The 20976-nt window shown below is 43.4% G+C and overlaps 5 protein-coding genes across 6 annotated transcripts; 3 read left to right on the forward strand and 2 right to left on the reverse strand.

Moving 5' to 3' along the window:
• Positions 1–2194: 2194 nt before the first annotated feature.
• GL218_08004 (uncharacterized protein) lies at positions 2195–3687 on the reverse strand (the record flags this gene model as incomplete). Its single annotated transcript, XM_033584791.1, has 3 exons — positions 2195–2364; positions 2423–2909; positions 3004–3687. 3 exons carry the CDS (start codon positions 3685–3687, stop codon positions 2195–2197), a joined length of 1341 nt encoding a protein of 446 aa, XP_033441331.1.
• A 4441-nt stretch (positions 3688–8128) lies between these two features.
• On the forward strand, positions 8129–10021 carry GL218_08005 (uncharacterized protein; the record flags this gene model as incomplete). Its single annotated transcript, XM_033584792.1, has 2 exons — positions 8129–9704; positions 9762–10021. The coding sequence occupies 2 exons, from the start codon at positions 8129–8131 to the stop codon at positions 10019–10021; spliced, it is 1836 nt and encodes a 611-aa protein (XP_033441332.1).
• A 1104-nt stretch (positions 10022–11125) lies between these two features.
• Positions 11126–12578, reverse strand: GL218_08006 (GPI mannosyltransferase 1; the record flags this gene model as incomplete). Its single annotated transcript, XM_033584793.1, has 2 exons — positions 11126–11398; positions 11541–12578. 2 exons carry the CDS (start codon positions 12576–12578, stop codon positions 11126–11128), a joined length of 1311 nt encoding a protein of 436 aa, XP_033441333.1.
• A 606-nt stretch (positions 12579–13184) lies between these two features.
• GL218_08007 (Translin-associated protein X) lies at positions 13185–14147 on the forward strand (the record flags this gene model as incomplete). 2 transcript variants are annotated; one of them, XM_033584794.1, is made up of 3 exons in its annotated part: positions 13185–13414; positions 13472–13489; positions 13541–14147. In XM_033584794.1, the coding sequence occupies 3 exons, from the start codon at positions 13185–13187 to the stop codon at positions 14145–14147; spliced, it is 855 nt and encodes a 284-aa protein (XP_033441335.1). The 2 variants fall into 2 exon arrangements, with proteins under 2 accessions (XP_033441335.1, XP_033441334.1); XM_033584795.1 differs by having other exon boundaries at positions 13224–13414.
• Positions 14148–18263: 4116 nt separating this feature from the next.
• Positions 18264–19239, forward strand: GL218_08008 (Acetate permease A; the record flags this gene model as incomplete). The annotated part of the gene is made up of 3 exons (XM_033584796.1): positions 18264–18637; positions 18697–19089; positions 19146–19239. 3 exons carry the CDS (start codon positions 18264–18266, stop codon positions 19237–19239), a joined length of 861 nt encoding a protein of 286 aa, XP_033441330.1.
• Between the last annotated feature and the right edge of the window lie 1737 nt (positions 19240–20976).

Genomic DNA, 20976 nt, shown 5'->3' on the forward strand with positions numbered 1-20976 from the left:
TCTATGCCGAGAACATATTGCTATGCGCCGCAAGTATAGTCTGAGGGTAGTCTCCCGCTGCCCTTTGGAAAGAACATAAGTTTGTCCCAGTAGCTCTCGGCGTATGAATCCTAATACTATGAATATCCCTTTTGCTCGGGTATAATAAATGTCGTATGGGATGTAGCTCAGGTCATCGCCCACGGGTTATCGAGCAAAGGACCGCACGGCTTCGACGATGGACACTGCGGTCAGATGATGATCGTTACTAGTAAGTCTTGTCACGGACGACTTCGCCGTATAGTCAACTCGAGCAAGGAGGACTAAAAATATTGGACAACCCAGGTCCAGAACTATGCGCGGGCGAAGAACTCACCACGGCAGCCTGGTGAAATTCAAAGATATCCCTCCGTAAGCTCTCTCTCCCATATCCAATCTATTAATTCATATCTGTCCCCCGTCTTCTTCTTCGCATACACCAAAAATTCAACTAAACACGCCAACTACCGAAGAGCAAGAAAAGTCCTTAAGGCACAAGCCTCCGAGGTCGACGAGTTGGAGAAGGAGTACCTCTTCGAGTACTACAGCCTCGTACACAAAGACGTCACGGGGAACCACCCGACGCAACCAATGGATCGCTTCAAGATGTACTTGAAGGATTTAAGACCGAAGAAGGTTAAGAAGAGCCATTTGTAGTATTGCGTCCGTGGCGTTTGAAGTAATAGATACCTACCTAACCAGCCATTACGTTATGTGCGATTGGGTTTCCTATTAGATATGCTGTCTAGGTCAGGTACACGATGTCACGATAGGTTGTCCTTGAATTATACCTCGGAGATACGTGCCAAAAGAAGACGGGGGATATTAGAAGGCATTAACTACATATGTGTACATACGTGTATTAGTCCTGGTGTTTACTATAGGTCCCAATACTAACCACTTGACACAACATCTTGTTCATGATGATCCGACAGCGATTTCTAACTAGCCGCGAACGCAGCCGACGTAAGCCTCCATAAGGCAAATAAATAAACACCGATACACAAGCTTACCACGACGAACACGACACTGTGATGGTAAGGCTTGTCTCACGATCTGTTCCTAGGATATGGATAGTAAAATAACTGATTGGTGGAATATGTTCGAGACGCTGGCGGTGGGCTTGCCAAGATATGTTTCATCCTCAACAGTCTCAGGCCCATTAGAAACTAACATCTTGGCTTCCATATTCTGTCTCACGTCCCGCGACGTATTGCGTAAGCCCCGAGAGTTGCTTGGCGGCAGCGGCTTTGAGGGTCGGGACTGCGCGGGCTCGTATTATATATTACCATCGCTTACCGTGATATCCACAAGCCGAGTAACGTCCGCTTTTCCAAAGTCTCGAAATTATTGCTTGTAAGATGCGTTATAGTAGCTCTGTTACAGATTATAAAGGGGTAATGAATCATTTCACTAATATCATACTGGAGAAACCTACTATGGTTACAGGCCAAAGTTTAACGAGTGGGCCTAGTATTTGTGGCTGTGGCGGACAAGGACAGGACAAGCAGGTACATCAAGATACTTACATTAAATATTACCATTTTTTCAACCAAAACAACAGCTTTTTTAATAATAAAAAATACTAAAATTATTTTCTAATAGTTTAAAATCTAAATATTTTATTAGATTAAATTAAATAAGCCAAAAACTGATTTTATACCATTATATTTATATAGAGCGGCGCTATACTGTAATGGGTGCAGCACAGGCCACAATACCTAGCCCACTTCTTAAACTTACCCATATAACCATAGTAAGTGAACAATATTTATGGCTGAAGTTGATTATATACTGATAGAATATCTACCGGCCCAAATATACACAATATTGGTCCAGCGACAAGAAATCGCTTGAACCGCTAACTCGTCCGTAGAATATCTGTCATCTTCTCTATAATGCATGGTGTCTCATCTATTTGAAGCATAACATCTCGCTACGCCATCTACACGTATATATCCTTCCCAGATGAGAAATAAAAATGAGTATAAACAAGGCCCAACGTTCGCCTCTGGTTAAAAATCGCTATATGTAGTATTGAATTCATGCTTCGCTAGATGCTGATAACAATGTGTGCTGGGATGAGGTACGTGTAGAAAGCGATAGGGTGAGGTCCTCTAATTTTGAATCGAAGCACTCTGTGACTCATCAGACGTGTAGAACATCAAGCACTGAATTATAGGTTGCCGTTGTTGGCGATGACATTGGTGGTGCCCCTGACATTCCGTCCGACAGTGGCACCTGTAGCAGCACCCAGTTCCTTGATACGGTCTGAGACGGCAGTAGCATCAGTGAGGCCCTCTAGAGACATAAGATAAGCCGCGAGACCGGCGATATGCGGGGATGCTATAATCTTCGTTAGATATTGATCCTATATTGACTAGGAATTAGAGGGGGAGCATACCCATGGAAGTACCGCTCAGTGTCTCAGTAGCGTCGTTGCTAGAAATACCGACACTCTCGACGTCAACACCAGGAGCATAGACATCGACAAAGCTACCGAAGTTGCTGAAGCTAGCGCGTCGGTCGTTGGTCTGATCGATGGCACCGACAGTGATAGCATTGGGGCTGCTTGCGGGGGAGACGTTGGTGGCATCCTGAGCCTCATTTCCGGCGGCGACAACCGGAACAACACCATTGGAAAAGAGGCGCTCGATGGCGTCGTTAACGGCCTGAGAAGCGGGTCCACCAAGAGACATGTTCATCACAGACTTTCCCTTCTTAGCATCCGAACCAACGAAGTTGAGACCGTCGATCACATCGGCGTTAGTACCACCACCTTGGGCGTCTAGGACCTTGACGCCAACCAACTGCACGTTCTTCGCCACTCCAAAGGTAGCACCGCCGACCGTACCTGCTACGTGAGAACCGTGACCGTTCAAATCCGTAGCCTATAGCTATACTGTTAGCCCGAGTCCTGCGATTGCTATAATGCCATGCTAAAACTAGTGTTATAGAAGGGGGGGATGGGGGTTAATAGTGTACCTCTTCTTCCTCGACGGCATTGAAACCCATAACAGCTCGTCCTTGGAAATCTTCGTGCGTTACCATAATACCGGTATCAACAATGTACGCCGTGATACCCTCGCCAGCAGCTGCATCATCAAACACGTAACCCTCTCCGCCAGCATCAGCATGGCTTAGACGGACCAGACCAGTAGGTGCGTTTTTCTGGTTCACGAGGCGGGAGGACTTGACATAGGTGTTGGCCTCGACGTACTTGACCATAGACAAGTTGTTCATCTCACTCATCATGAGATCGTCCGAGTCTAGGGCCATAGCACGCCAGCCTGACATGGCGAATGTACGGACTCTTGTGGAGAGGAGCTGACCGGCAAGTCCACGCTTGTTCAGGTTACGCTTCTTGACGGCCACCTTAACAGACGCTTGGTGTTGGTCGATTTCATCATCGGTATAGTTTTTGTGGTAGACGACGATGTATGAATTGGGAACTACATCTTTTGCACCCGGGTTGCTGACAAAGGCTGCTACAGCGTTGGTTATAGTGTCACCTATTAATTTACCGACGTCTGAAATGTCTGAAGAAGCTGAGGAATCTGATGTCGTCGCAGGTGCAGAAGGTCGCCATAAATTCAGAGGACTTGCGACTGCTCCCAACGGGGCAAGGGCGAGGAGAGAGGTGAGAACGGTAGCGATGCTTGGAGCCATTTTGTCGATTTTAGGTATGAAGCTGTGAGTTTGGCTTTTTTTAATGTCTTATTTCAACTCTCTTTGTACCAGACAAATCGAGAATGATCCAATACTGTGAGATATCGCTGGAAGCACCTAGTGAGTGATACGAAACCGAGGGTTTGATATGTACTTTAAAAAAATGAATGGCTACGATCGAATCACCGATTCGAAAGTAAAGCTGAGAAGAAGTATGTTCAGTTCAAGAGAGTGATGCGGAAACGAAAAGGTAGAGGGTTGAAGGTAAGTCAAGGTTAAAGAGTAACGAAGACAAATAAAAATGTACCTTCACGATCCACTCTCACCCGGAGAAATACGAGAAGAGAAAAAAACGTGGGCGGGAAATTGAGAGACGACAAGCAAACTCAAGAAGGTAAAGCGAAAAAGAGATGAGAGGGCATTGTCTTTTTAATAAAAGATTGTCAGCTGGTCGCATATAAACTACCTAGATAGGTATTTGATACGGGATCATACAATAGGTACAATAATAACGTACCCCATAAAGCACGCCCCATCAAGATCAACCCCTTAAAAGTATGGGACCTGGGCAGCCTAGGACCTTTACGCATGCTGGCATGGAGCAAACTAGCCTTGTAATCGGTAATGAGTAACTAGAAAAATATTTCGAAGAGGCTCGTTTTGGAATTGGACGTATGAATTTACACGTTAGCAAAACAACCCCAGTTTGTGGAAGGCTGGGCAGGAATCATCATAGGCGCCAAGTACCGCCAAGTCAAACGTGAGCCCCTAGACCGCCGTAGTTGATCCTCAAATGCAGGGGTTTAGAGCGCCTCGCGCATACTTTCGCATACATTTGCATATTCGTCAGTTTGTCAATCCCAAACAAGGCCTTGCGACAGGCCAGCTGGGAAAGTGACAGGGTAAACTAGATGCGATCGCGGTGCATCATCAATAACAACAACAAGCTATTATCGTAACGAGTGCGTCTTTGTTCGTCTCCTTGCATCCAAGAGAAGAAAGTCGTAAAAAAAAGAAATCACCTAATCCGCCTCCACACACTTTGGTAACCAGTCAGAACCAAGTCACTATATTGTTAGCAAACCCACAGCACAAACTTCTCGTACGATCTTGACCTGTAAATACTTATTAAAGGACAGCTACCGATGCCCATACCGCCTGTCATATTCCTCTGTTAAGAATCACAACTCATATGATCCTCTAGGATCATAGAGAACCGGTGGATGTCGGGGGCGAAAGCCCATGTATTATCATATGTAAGGTGTTCCCGCCATTCTTCAGCCGCGCGCATGAACTCGACTGCGGCAAAGGTGGCAGCTATATGAATCATGTCCACCCGTAGACTATGATCGCTGGTAGAACCGACTAAACTGGTTACAATAACAGATTGGGACGGATTTATCCGAAGTCGTCATTGATTCCTCCGAACCATAGCTACCGTAAATAGGCGATGGCTCCGCTGTGTTAGCTATACACCGAAGACATCCGGAGAAGCCTTGCAGAAGCAAGTATTCCCTCCGCATCTTGCATTGTGCGGCTACTCCTAGCGACTGGTGCTATTTCGGGGAACTGACGGATTCGGGAAAAGGTCGAATAGAACGTCGTCCAAGCATACAGTGTAGTATGTACAGTGAAATGGTAAACTAATGATACTAGATATATCATGGATTAAGATTCTAGACCCAATGCACCTATGTTCTATGTATGTAGGGAGCATCGGAAGATTAAAGCGGCTCTAATTGTGGATGAAGAAGCAGAGATGTAATTCTTAGAAGTTCAAACCCGTAAAACCCGCAGGAAGGTCGACCCCTAAGTTGTACTTTGTACCTAACTGCCCGATAGAGCCGGGCCCGCAAATGAGAAACATATTGAGGGACTATTAGGGATTGCCGCGTTAAGCCGTTTAAAGTAATAGTGGATTCTCAAATACAAGGAGTGTTCTAGCAATATGAGGCTCTGGTTGGTCAGAATACCGCATCCACTAAGAAACAATTGAATCTAGGGCACGGACCACGGGCTTCAACTACACTATGTTTACAATGACCTAAACTACATCCGGCTTTCGCTAAAGTACCCCACAGCAATGATATGCTCAAATCATTTCCAAATATGGTATAGTTGATTACTGTGGTCCGTGCCCTAGATTCAATTGTTTCTTAGTGGATGCGGTATTAGATTTAAGTTAATTGAAACAACATACTTGATAAATGATTTGCTGTGTTACCTAATGGTCGACCTGCTATCGATTAAGGGTCCAAAAAACATAAGGTATTTGCCATCGCAAAACTAGAAGGTAGGATTTTAACATAACTACCTACGATAAATATAGGTAGTTATTAACAAACATAAACTCCACCAGCCTACACAGTAAGTAGATAAAGTAATAAATACTCTACCTACCCATCCTCACTCAACAATGCAGTTTGCTATCAGATACGTATGTAAAGGGACATTTGACACGCGATGTTCCAATTACCACCTTGCTTGAAGAAACGGGAGGCTCAAGTTAACCTCACTCGATGAGTTAAGCAGCCTATTGATATGCTATGATATACTTATCCCGCGAGGCTTTCAAAGACCAGGAAGACAGTAAATCCCACAGTCACGTTCATAGTTACGTCGGTCATCAAAGGTCAACTAAAACCCTGAGATAACTAACTAGCGAATATCTCGCATTTAATAGATACTCTGATAGTCGTATGGAAGAGAGGAGAAAGATCAAGCATATTAATTTGTACATGATACCTCGATAAGCTTGTTCTTTGAATCGGCAACATGCAGCTAGTGCTAGATATCCATATAAGAGCAGCCGCCACATGTCATGCTTTGTAGTATCACGACTCGTAGGCACCAAATATTTGAATGGCGGCCAGAAAGAGAACCAGTCATGCAAGTAATCCCGATCAAATAGGATCCACTCCTAGACAAGACTGGGTCTTGGGCTTAAGCCATCGAATGAAGATCTACTGCAAGTGCCTGGTCCACTCAAAGCTTAACAACAGGCGCCAACAGACATACAATGTAGCATATGTAGTTCGTACACGTAGTTTAGTTGCTTATGCCACAAAGGCGGCTGTGCCAATCAAGAATCGAGAATAACAGCGATTTACGATTAGCGGAATCCGATGCCCTGCGAAGCTGCATGAAGACATATGCACGAGTAGCAGTACGTATAACACATCGAATATGCGCTCCCTGTATCGACATACATATGGACATACATATTACATATATGTATGTAGGTAAATAGGTACATTATAGAACAGGGGAATTGAAAAATCCATATTCAACAAGCATCGAACTTATCTCGCAATTTTATATAGAGGGGTAAAAAGAGATGCTTTATAGAATAGGTTAGGTACGTAATGTAACTATGAAGAAAGAAAAGAGTGAAATGCATACATTAATGCTGACATTGTTATTTTAGGTAATTTTTACGGCTGGGTCCCCAAAATAAAAATAAAAATGTAAGTATGCGTTGTCATAAACGTAGTGATAGACGATAAACATGTCTGGAACTCTGTGTGGTAACAGCACGTTATCTGCTAATTACCTGGTAATTACCTAGAAACCCAGGCCCAGGTATCAATGCAGGCGCTACCTCCAACTGGTACCAGTTACCCTACCCGCCTACACTCAAACTACTACAGTCTGATGTACCTACATTAGGTACCCAAAAGACTTTAACGGCGCGAAATGTAAAAGTCCCCTCCCCGGCAAATCTGTCCACGTCCTCTTTGCATCATCGGAAAACGGACGACGACAACTCTCATGACCTGTACCATACACCTTGTACCATACTAAAATATCCCATTCCAATCACTAACCACTAGCCACTAACCACCAACTCGAAAATTTCAACTCATGAGGTATACCTAGATTAGAACGAACCAGATAAAAAGTCTTGAATCTAATCACGGCATACCAAGCGATTTCAATCACCGTAATCACCATACCGCAATTACCACTCGGTTGCACGTGGTCCTTTACCATTTTGCTTCTACCACCATCACCACACCACCACTCGACTCACTTTCCGTTTAACTCTGATTCTATCGACCGTTGCCCGGTCTTCTCTAAACGCGATTCTTACGATTCGTCCATAAGTCAAATCACATACCTCGTAGGGAACATCCCTCGTGGTTCTTACTATAGCCCTTCTACCTTCTATTCAGCTAGACAAACTATTAGCGCCGAAATTGGGTGTTTTAACAATCTCTCCTTTGTTTAGTTGATTACTTCCGTGACCATCTCGCTCGAATCGTCAGTTTTTACACCACCGATATTCTTTCGCTGAATGCGCTTAAACACCAACTCTACTTAGCGCACCGGAACATACCCGAGCCCCAAGGTAGGTGTTTAGGTAGTCGGCGGCATCTCGACAATACAGGTCATGAACGATCCCACCTGGTAGTTATTCGAATATTTTTGATAGTTCAAAATGATCATGGTGGGCACTAGGGAGTCTGCTTCCTTTCATAATGGAGACGCTATCCCTGCTACTGCATTCGAGGCTCACCCTCAGAGTCTTCATCTCCCAAGGGAACCGTACCTGCAGAGAGATATCTCTGTCGACCGAGATGATGATGAAGATGAGGGCACCGCAACGGTCGAATTAGCCGCTATCATGACCACTACATCAACACCCGTCACACCTGGGCCTACAAGCCCTCCTCTTGAGCCGCCCAAGTCGACCGATTTCGTACCTCCAACGCGTCCTAGTAGCACTCCATTCCCCAATGCTCAGCAGGGCCAAACCGATATTCGATGCTTAACCTGCCAACCATACTGCTCTGAATCCGACGACAGTCTGGCCTCAAGCCCAGTTTCCACTCCGGTTATTGTCGAGCAAACTCCTGTCTTAACCTTAGCCCAATTACCAGCCGAGATCCACGAATGTATCCTTGACCACATATTTGGGTACCGAGTTTCCACTACATCACCAAGTTCTCTCAACATCCCCAGCATGAACGCCCGAAGTTGGAGTACTGCGTTGCGGCATTCGAGGAGGAAGGAGTTGTCTAATCTAGCCTTCGTCTGTCCCTTGTGGAGGGATCTGATTCAGCAACGGCTCTATCGACATATCAAGCTAAAAGCAACAGTACACTGCAGCAATGAAGTTATGGCGTTTTTCGTCTGCCATCCTCACCTTCGAACCTACGTAAAGCATATCGAGATATGGTTTCCAGTGTTCCAACCCAAGTTTCACACCGCAACACCAGGGGATATGTCCCTTGCCCTGCCAACTGTGTCTCCCGAGGGAATCGCAAGCGCAACATACGCATTACCAACTGACAACTCCACGCTCGAAGAAGTATTCTATCTCGTAAGCATGCAATTCCCCGAAGCGCGGGTAATGACGCTTGAGGGTGGAGAAAGGAAAAAGGCGCCACGGGTGAAATTCAACTTGGCCGGACCCGCATGGGTCACCAGAAATTTACCAGAAATTTCGTCGATTCGAACGCTTATTGTCAAGGGCCAGTGGAACATAATTCGACAGCCGAAGGATTGGGAAGTCATCTCCCACGCGTTACCGAACTTGGAGGAATGGCACGGAACTTATGCCAAACCCAAATCTAAGAGCTATCTTAGTATGGCGAGCACGCTTGAGTGCCTCGATACAAAAATTACCAGTCTCAATCTCTGCCTTGAGTGCGACTATAGGAGGGAAATGGCATGTCCTCCTTACTATATGAAAGTTTGTGAGCAGCTTCACTGGTGTGAGAAAATGGCAAAAGCTGCAAGTAATCTGGAGCACTTCTCTTATACCGGTCGTGTCTGTTTTGGGTTCTTCGATGTGCTCTCGAGATATTCAAATCCTCGCACTACGAGGCTTAAGACTATTGATATCACCGTCAAGAATTGTTGCAGGCAGAATGCCCAGTGGAACGAATCGGGTTCGGGCATTACTGACATACATTTTATTGCGGCTTTTGAGCAGCTTGTACTGGGTGGGATCCGGGCCCTCGATCGCTTAAAGTCTGTAGAACTACTGCGGATCCGATATGTTGATCTTGGTAAGTATCTGCATTCTCTCTGCCGTTAAATATTCCGTGCTAATCGGTTCCGTTCAGACTCGCCTGTCCCGCCTCTCAATCCCTATTTCATGATTAAGGACGGCTGGTGCTCTGGGGTATGGAGCGAGGACATCGTAGCAGAGATTAATCGTGTGCGCCCCGATATCCGCTTCGAGGAGATGGTGGACAGTTTTGGGGAAGTAGGCTATAATAAGGATGGTCGATTGGTTATTAACCCAGACTTTCCGAAATCTCGGGTACTTTCCCTTAAATTAGCCAACTACGCCATGCTTTCAGGTGGTATCTCAATCGTGTGAAACCTCGATGTTATAATGTGGCTTCACGACTAGATGATCATGGCACATACAGCAGAGGGGTTTTCTGCTGGCATAATGGCATAATCTAGCGAGGTATATGATGATGCCCTACTCTATGTATAGATGTAGGGAGGGCGGCCCTTCGTCTATAGGATGGACGGCCGGTACATATGGTGCTCATATAGAGATCATAAGTATGTAACGAGACTGCGCAACCGACGCAGTGCTTGATGTTGGTATCTTATGTGCCTAAGGTAGTTTAGGGGAGGGCATGTGTGGACGGATGCTTATCTGTTTTCTATGAGGGGAGGAAAAGGTTTGAACTCTCAGGAAGTGAATAATACCCATTGCAATGGCTTTCTCTATCAACCGGCGTACCGAGTCTCTTCTCAGATGTTTCAGCAAGGCAGTATATTGCGCGGACGGAGTGTAATGATGATAGAATAGGTAAATACACTAGAAGCTTGATCAGTATATATCATAAGTTCCAAGGACGGGTGTCTAATGTGAGTCATAATAGGGTTGAAAATTGCAATATGCCAAGGAAGTAAATTGACAAAATTGACATATCATATTTAGTTCAGGTCGTGGCTTGTTAGGGGGGGGGGGGGGTAATAACCGAGTAAGGTTATGCTCATGTTGCTACTTTCCCATTACACATCACATTGCACAGTGACGGGCAACGTGAGCTGCAAGCGAGATAATAATAATAACATCACTAGGACTCAGACCTAAACTCCTTAATAGTTCAGAAAATCTTAAGGTATTAGAGTTGAGATAACGTCTAAAAGTGACCTAACCCTAAGACCCTACGCTCATTCTCCATCTCTCTACCTAAGTAACAGTAGATACCAGTTAATTTAACGAGTTAGTCTTTCTTCTTCTTGTATATAGTCCAAGTCAAACCGGTATTAAATACCCTCTCCCGAGGTATCATTATATAAAATAATTAATTATATGATAGCGTATCTTCTAGACCCAATTATGCATAAAATTTGCCTGTTCCGAATGCACCTCCATTTCCATTTATTAAAACAAGACCAATACAAAGAGCAATAGGTATATATGTATTGCCAACATCCTCGTTGCTTACTATTATTAACATCAACTGCTCTTCTCATGTTCGGGACTATAATCCAGATCTCCAATGATGATCCCCAAGACCCAGCAATTCACCAAAAAAAAGGCTAGAGACGATGTCCAGAGGCCAGGAATAAATGTGCTCATACCAAGAAACTCAAGGTTATAGGCTTGCTGCAACCACATACCCTGAGTTGCAACCCAGAGACCGAGAATTAATAAGCCAAGGCGCGGGTTACGGAGGAACGAGGAGTCTGGTAGGTACAAAGGTAAGAAGACCATATACCAAAGAAAGTACTACTTAGAAGTATTAGCCACGTATACATACGATGGGTTAGTAATACACAGGGCTACATTATGAAAGGATTCACGAGGAAGGTCTATAATATAAAACAGGAACTTGGTATGGTTCGATGGAAGGGTTAAGAGATGAACGTACTTGGCTCGTGCAGACCTTGTTGAAGGTAACAAAGGCAAAAGTCTGCGCCAACATAGTGGTTGGCAGGTCCTTCTTAGCCCCAGCTATAGGAATCAGAATCGTTGACAAGACCAGCTGCGGCAAAAATGCCACCGACTCAGCTTTGACTAGGGCAGTGCTTGGGTGCGCCGAGGTAAGGTAGAGTAGGATGTTGTATGGACTAAAGTTGTGACGGTGGTCAATCCGGCTGACGTGATGTAGGAACGTGTGGGTAAGGAATGGCATTCCGTAAAATGTGTACATGACAAAGTCCAAGCCTAAGAACGTAGTTAAGCTAACAAGTGCAAGTAAAATGCGATCGGGCGTGATAAATGCCATGGATTTACCCAATAATGTTGTCGGTGGGGTAGTACTTCGGCCATCCTTCCCTGCTTGAGTCTGAGAGCCTGTTATCCTACTCATCTGCTGAGCATCCATCCACCATACAATGGCCGGCGCATAAATAAAGGGATAGATTTTGAAATGGACACTCAGCCCCAGTAGTGACCCTGCAAGCGTCACTCTCTTCTCAAGCACCGCCCACAGCAAAGCCATAACTAACACTCCTAGAAGTCCCTCGGAGCTGCCCCTTGTGCTGATAGTAGCCACCATAGGATTTAACAGCCATATGCTCGCGTATCTACAAGCACGACCTTCAGACATGCGCACGGTCGGTCCTCGCAGCACACGGATGATCAAATAACCAGCTGCAATATCAGCCGCGGCAAATATCACCTTGCCAAATGAGAACCAGAAGGTACCAGGCCATGTAGTTGGGTACAAGAGCCAGGCCAACAGGGGTGTGTAGCGGTAGGTCTCCCGAGTATAGGGAGACGCAGACGCAGACGCAAAGGTGAAACGTGCGGCATCTGTGAAAACTAGATAGTCGATATCTGTGTACTTAAGTGGCGAGTTGGCATCTTGCCATAGACCGTATAATAGCATGGTAGCGCGAAGTATAGTTGCAGCTGCGAAGAGAGGGAAGGGCCGCGAAATAAGAGCCCCAACTTGCGACACCATCTTTTCAAGGCAGAGACGTACAGATAGTCTCTTCTTCGGATGTGATGCTTTTACCCTGACAGAGAAGTCTACTCAGAGGTAGATCAAGTAACTTGGAAAGTTGGAGAAGTGGCCAGCACTTGTGAGAATAGAACAATTTGTTCAACACTGTCCGAGTGATAGATGGTTCTAATACAAGTCATAACCGCTCATCGAACTCGAACATAACCTATACGAGAATTAGAGAAAATATACCAAGTAATACAATCGTGCAATCATACAATCATACAATAAAAGAGATGCGAAGGTTAGAGGTTGCTCGTAACAAATGACAAAATATCAGAATGTTGTCAAGTTGAAGGTTGAAAGGGGTACCTAATGACTGTTAATGAGAGTCGGCATATCTTCGGTGAAACAATAGGTCATAGGCTACAGTCAGCTGCCTAGCTCTAAGGTACCTCAGTACCTATCGATAATCAAAGATGTAAGTTTAGATAACTAGTGGAACTTCCATTGCTTAGATGTACTTTAGTACGTCACCCGTCACTCATCACCCGTCACCTAATATACAAAACTGGGAATTATTACAAATTTCCAAAGGAATTATAGAATCGGCATAGTAGAGGAATGTCTGAAGTAATCGTCCCCCAGAATCAGAGTCGAGCCATGGGTGGTGGAATAAAGAGAGACTACCAGGGAAAGGAAAAGGTGATAGACAGCAAGGCTACTAAGGATATGCCTCGCAACCAATATACTTCCATGTTTGAGTCTTTTCGCGACGAATTGGACGAGCATCATGATCGCCGTATGAAGATTGGAAAGGTTTCCCGAGATGTCACAGCTCTCAGTAAGAAGATGTCAGTTAGGAAGCATTCGAATTATGTCCTCGTCACTGATTGCTAACAGTATCATAGAATCTTCTCACTGCAACGGTAATATATCTGTCGATATTCAATCATTTACCCCTAACAGATATCTCGCAGTGTCCGCAAGCTGAACCAGCCACTCCCCCCTCGCATCCAAGCAGACGTCGATGAGCGTCTAAAGGAGATAGCAGGGCACCTAACTACCATCGAGTCAGACGTGATCGGAATGAACCGTTACCGGTATCCGTTGATATGTCTAGAAGAATTTGTTGAAGCAATCTCGTTCTCTCATTACCTTCAACACCAGAAACTCCTCTCACCGTCACAGGCCCAAGATGCCCTTCCAGCTGACATAGCACTAACGGCCCCTGACTACCTATTCGGTATATTCGACCTAACCGGTGAGATGATGCGTTTCGCAACTGCTATCACCGCGCTAAGCGGAAGCATGCCGGGGTCAGGCACTAAAGGCTCCGATGATGGCCGGACTATCTTGAACGATCTTCAAGATGTAAGTTCCATGCTTCAGATCTGTCCGCCCGCCGGCGGAAAGCCGAGCGTCTACGCCAAGAAGTTGGACATCATGATCGAGCAGGTCCGGAAGGTGGAGAGAGTCGGATACGGTATCACAGTCCGGGGTAATGAGCGGCCGAAGGGTTGGATGCCGGATATGAATGAGTCTGGCGGGTTTGAGAGGGATCGGGAGGACGTGTCTATGGATTGACGTGTCAGGAGGCCCTCTTCGACTTCCACTTAAGGGAACACAACTATACGAAGACTTTTCTTTGGACTAGAGGCGTACAATCAATTACGTTCCTAACTAGATGCAGTCGTCACCGAGTCGGCAGAGTAGCCATTGCTATTCAATCTATTTTCCATTGAAGGAGGATTGCGCAAAGTAGATGCAGCGTGTTTAGCATCCCGAATGCTGTGTGAGAGTGTCCCATCTCCATTCGCCTGGTATATACCCATGCAATATGTGGTTCTACATGCACTTCATCAGCGCATATCGAACAGGAAGATCAGGGGGGCTCCACATCATGTGAATTTCGTTTTCCGAGCCCGTGATTATTGTAGATACTCATGTAATGAAAAGGACGGAAATAAAGGAAGAGGGATACGTAGGTACGGTGGTGTCATCTATATCTTTTTTTCAGTGGTGACCCATCTTACTGTAGGCCTAGCAGCATATTTACCTACTACTAGTAACCCTAGCTGGGTAGTAAAACTAATATGTTCTCTGAAACTTAGGTGCATCGTCCTATTACTCAAGCCTTTGATATAGACATGTGGCGCAGAAGTGATGTGTATCTTACTTGACAATCCCCTAAACCGATGTCGTAAGCCTCTACCTGGGTTGAAATATTGAGAACGTGCCCATTCTCGCAATACTAAAACGGGTAAATGTGTCAAGTTGTAGTTTTACTACGAAAGGATGTATATCGAAACTGGCACACGGCATGACCGGTTAATATCATGCAGCCAACCCATAAAGTCGACATAGACTACATTACCCCTTTTCCTTTTTACAAGGCAATTATCGACCTTATTATATGCTAACGGATTCACCGCAAGTTTACGTTCTCCGATTTTGTTGAATGTCAATACCGCAACTCATCCGCGGCGGTGAACTCCGTCTATTATCGAGTCGCATGTCTTTTGTTTATCAGTACATAGCATTTGTTGTCACAGACTCGAAGTGTTATACCATATTGACACCGAGATGAGGCTCAAACGCACGTGGATGGTGCCAGGAAGCATCTTAAAGTGGATGAGTATGCAGAGTAACCTGTTACATAGTACAAGTAGATCGATATTAAACACTTAAACATTTACTTTCTACCTAAAAAAAACAGGCATATATTATCAGTTATATACAGTTGTCTTGTTAACCCGTTTCAGTGGATGTGGTAGTATTCTTATTTGATTGACATCTTAGCTGGTCGATCTTGGCAAGGAATAATCACCCTTTTCTGAATTGGCGACTGGCTGAGCAAAAGGCCACAGGGGTCTAAATTTTGACATCCTGTAAATGCTACCCTGCAATGCCCCGGATATTGCATTAAACCAGGAGCTCCGGATGGGTTCTCCGGATAGTAAGCTTGGAATTTAATCATTTTCCCTTCACTTGTAATTGTAATCTTATCCTGCACAACTCGGGAGTCTAACAGCTTTAAGATATTATAAACAACAAATCACTTCCACGGTATATCAGTAATGTGTAAACTGGCACGCACATGACGCGTTGCTCTCAGGTTCCTCGGCACCGTGTATTTGTGGGGTTACAATCCGGGGTAAGGCAAGCTACGAACGGCCAAGCAATGCTCGTATCGCGTGGCGTGTAGATTTGCTGCATCTAGAAGATCTTGGGATCCTCTTTGAGCTTGCGCCGTGGCAGTCGCACCAAAGGAACCACCTTATTAAGACAAGTGGCCGTATAGTACAGTTCCCAATTCCCAGTTGCCAATGACATACCACGGCGGGGCGGTGAGAGTTAACTATTGAGGACGATGGTGAGTCTTGGACGAATCTTGGAGATCACGATGGTGGAGGAGGATGAGGGGAATGTTGGCTTCCCCCGCTCTTGTGGGGGATAAGTCCTTCTTGTGAGCCGATGCTCATGTGTTCTTGGTACAATATCTTAGGGCTTTATCATTTCTTTCATCCAATAGCAACAGTAGCGCATGGTCTAAGATCTGAGTATCTAGAGCCTCGGGTCAGCAGCCGGGATGGCTGTTGTTGTCGTGCGGGTGCGGACATGTTATACACTAAAGATGAGATCACAAGTCATGAACCCGAGCCAGCGTCGCGCTTTGTTGTTCTACGCTGTACGGGCCGGCTCTTGCGTCAGCAAAAGACTGAACCGATTTGGAATTGAAATTACGATGATTAGAACGGACGAGTGAACCGAGAAAGGGATATTCGGACGATAGTGCTGACATAGGAATTAAACGTAGGCAATTGTAGCCAATCGTAAGCTATGTTAGATATTCATGTGTTAAACATGACGACTATCCTGTTTGCTTATTGTACTGCGTGTGTACTTCCCTACGACTGGCGACCGAGTACTACATTACGTGTAAGCATACTTCCTAAATCCGTATGGGGGGAAAACTACTGATCTAGATTAGCCAATTTTCCTATCACTGTCGCAGTTAGACGTTATGTGTAACAAGTTTGCAAGCTACCTGTAATCAAACCCTTTCACCGAGTTACTATATTTTCCTTTGCAAACTGCATATACGTGATAGGTAATTTCTAATTTCAACTATGAGGCAACCTTTAACTTAAATATAACTTGAATAACTAAGAAATATCACTAAAGAGAAACATACGGCTCCTCTTAATGACCCGCGGCGTGCCACTTTTACTGTTACCATCCTTGTATTGTCCCTCTTTTCTATCATCTTCTTATGTAGACAGACGTTAGATATCACTTCTGCTTATGACAGGGGGGTTTTTTTCTCGTCGCTAACCAAATAAACTAATATCGCGGAATGGTCTCGCGATAGTGATAAACCCCGTAATCCGGGACTATCTCTAAAGTATTCAGCCAAGCGGTTCTTTTCAACAGATTACCTCACGGAAATAAAATAAAAAAAATGAAAAGGATGGGAGTGGACCAAATGGAAACTCGTCCCTTTTCTCCGGCGCGGCAGGGAAAATGCGCTACGAATGGTAGAGAAAACTAACAGGGATCACCACGCTCTCGAGGACCCTCAAGATGCTAAAGCATTCGTCCGGATTTATTAAGCAAGCAACAACTTGCCAAGCTAAGCTTTAACCCCAGTTTCACGCGTCCAACTATTAATCTGTATATGTAATTAGTGTCCGGATCTAAACGATCACTACTTTTTCCAGAAGCTGAGCCTTTCTTCTTAGCGCCAAGCCACCCCGATTCAAAACTGTCTGGCATGACATTATCAGCATTTGTAAGAAAAAGGGGATTGGGGGAGTAGAAGTTCCGCTGGAGCGGGAAACAATACCACTGGTTTATCACATCCAATTTTTTCCCTTTTTTTTTTTTTTTTTCTGCGCACCCTTACGCACGTTAATCTTTTAGTTTCTATAATAGGTAATTTTTTGCATTTCGCGTTGATTGGAAAATTGGAAACATCCTGAACCCGAACAAATCAATATGGGCTTGCTTATGCATAATTTGTGTACTTATGTATGTGAAATTTCTCTTTTCATCCAACAACGTTACAACCTATATAGAAAAGGTATCTCAATGCAACCCAATCTATTGGTAGCTAGTAGCTATTAGTCTAAGTGATGGCATTTCCTGGGCATTTCTGGGCAACTGGGGTAGCTTACCCCGAATGTTAAGTGCAGAAGCCAAGGAGTACCCCTTGTCTACCCTATTATACCATACATAGTACATAATAAATACTTAGATGCAAGACACGATTTGCAAAGCTGATGAGGAGTCGGAGGGGGAAAAGAGGTGGAGTGAAAATACGTAAAACAAAAATCCTTGTCCTTATTTCCCCACTGCCACGGATGCATGGCGTATGGCTGATGGCTGGATGGCTTGGTTCTCTTTGCATTTTTACCTGCATGAGGACTAGATTTATCAAACCCTAGAGCTATTCGAGTTACTTGAGTTACTCAACCTACCTCTCTTACCTCTCCTATATTATTATTATTCCTCCGTGTCCCCATCACCCCAGACCATTCCCCACCGCTTGGGACCTTTCCATGCTCTTATTTAAACCATAGAGATTCTCCCCGTTCCCCAGCCGGCTTCAGGACCCTTTTTCCTTTTTTTTTCTAGTCGCGGATCGTGAATTCGGAATCTATTACGTAGGCTCCACCCATCACCGTCCACCAACTCACGATGGCCTCTACCGAATTGCATCAGGCGCCTACCGCCGAGAAGGAAATTGGCGGCGGTACTACCACCGGCGCGAACCTCAACGGCGCATCTACCACCCAACGTTACGACTATGGCGGCAACCCGCTCTATCACGCCCATTCCGGCCCCGACGCTAGACTCCCTGCCTTCGGTGGTGAGTTTCAACCCGGCTTGTACAAGCCTATCGAGCATCGCAAGTTTGCAAACCCTGCACCTCTTGGTCTCTCTGCTTTCGCCTTGACTACCTTCGTCTTATCTCTCGTCAACGTCAACGCGCGTGGAGTCGCCATGCCGAATATCGCCTTGACGCTAGCATACGGATATGGTGGTCTCGTGCAGCTGCTAGCTGGCATGTGGTAAGTACAATAATATGACCCCATTGTTCACTATCGTCCCCTACTAACCCGTAATAAAGGGAAATGGCAGTAGGCAACACTTTCGGTGCCACCGCCCTATCGTCCTACGGTGGTTTCTGGATTTCCTACGCTATCGCCCTGACCCCAGGCTTCGAGGCCTTGGTCAATTACCCAGATGAAGCCCAGAAGGCGTCAGTTCTTGGTTTCTTCTTGACGGGCTGGTTCATATTCACCTTCATCCTACTTCTATGCACCTTAAGGTCTACGGTTATGTTCTTCCTGCTATTCTTTACCCTCGACCTCGCCTTCCTCATGCTTGCCTGTGCCGAATACGCAAAGTCCAACGGCGCGGCGGTTTCGGCTGTGAAGTTGACGCAAGCGGGTGGTGGATTTGGTCTGCTTGCCGCGTTCCTTGCCTGGTACAATGCGTTCGCTGGTATTGCCGACTCGAGGTATGTGCCTAACTGTATTCGCTTTGCATATAGAATTACGATTAACCTTGTCGCAGCAATTCCTTCTTCATCATCCCCGTCTTCCACTTCCCGTGGTCTGAGAAAGGACGCCAGGTCCGAGCCACCAAGAGCGAACGTGAGACAGCATAGGTTCGCAATTGAACGCCTAAGGGCTGTTTTGATGCTTTATTGATTTGCGTAAAACGGGTTGTTCTCTTGGTGTTGATAATTAAGTATTAAGAGGGTTTACAAAGTAACCACAGGATAAGTGGTAGTGGTATGAAGTGCAATGGTCGGGGTAATATGTTAAGTTACGATGCATGTTAAATAAAGTATAACATCGTATACAATAATTGACAATTTTAAATGATAAGGTGAAAGAGTTATCTTAGTATGCTAAGACTAGAATCCGAGGAGCAGGCTTCGCCTGCATTTGCCTCCCCTTCGTTGGCGCTACAAGCGCCACGAAACCTTTGGTCTGTATGTTTGTATTTGTGGGGCGTAAAAAAGGCGTTTCTCGAATTTTAATTTATCTTAATATGTTAAGATTTATCTTAGTGTGCTAAGATTAGAATTTAAGGAAGCAGGCTTTGCCCGCTTTCGCCTCCCCGCCATAGGCGCCATAAAACCCTTGGTTCGTATGTTTATATCTATAAAATGTAAGGGATTATCTCAGCAAGCTCAGACTAGAAATTGGAAATAATTTAGGAAGAAGTACCTCCCTTAACCATACCCCTTCCCAACCAATTACACCTTGGTATACCCTTTTAAACCATTTTTTAATTTCTAATCTAAAATAATTTTAAACATTTTTCCTTTAATTAATATAACAATAATTAAATTAATTAAAAATATTAATTAAAAATATTAATTTTAACGCGTTTTTATAATAAATAAAATCTTTATATAAAAATAAATATTAATTTAATTATTTAAATAAATTAATATATATAAAACATACGCATTTTAAATCAAAATTAACTATAATACCAATTATAACGTAATAACTATAATAAACGTTAAAATTTATAACATTATAACGCAATATTATATAAATATATAAAAAAAGTTAAAAAAACTAAATAATTAAATAAATAGTTTTAAATTAAAAAATAAAAGGTATTTTAAATATAGTTATAAGTAATTATAAATATAAACGTATAAGTATAACGTTTTAAAACTATTTAAACATTAAAATTTACAATATTATAACGTAATATTATATAAATATATAAAAAAAATAAAAAAATAATAAAAATAAAAAATTAACTTTAAATAATAAAAATAAAAAATATTTCAAATATTATTATTATTTATTATATTATTGTTAATATAATTTTATTAAATATATATTAAATATAATTAAAATATTAAATAGCAATTAAATTTAAAATTTAAAAAACGTTTTTTTTATAACTTACAAATATAAACATATAAATTATAAGTTTTATGGCAAAAAACAAAAACGGGTAAAGTTTGTTACTTTTTAAATCTTTAGTTTTAACACACTAAAATAAATAAAAAAGGCGTTTTTTAAACTTTAATCTTAAAAACGTTTAAGGTTTTTAACCGCACTTAATATATATTTTAAAATTTTAATTATTTTTAATTATTTTTAATAAAACTATATTAATAACAATATAATAAATAATAATAATAACATTTAAAATATTTTTTATTTTAATTATTTAAAATTAATTTTTTATTTTTATTATTTTTTTTGTTTTTTTTATATATTTATATAACATTGTATTATAATATCGTAAACTTTAACATTTAAATAACTTTAAAACGTTATATTATATTTACGCGCTTATATCCACGCGTTTATACCTACGCGTTTATATTTATAACTATTTATAATTACATTTAAAATACCTTTTATTT

Source organism: Daldinia childiae (assembly GCF_008694065.1).
Source record: "Daldinia childiae strain JS-1345 chromosome Unknown Scaffold10, whole genome shotgun sequence".
Classification (NCBI taxonomy): domain Eukaryota; kingdom Fungi; phylum Ascomycota; class Sordariomycetes; order Xylariales; family Hypoxylaceae; genus Daldinia; species Daldinia childiae.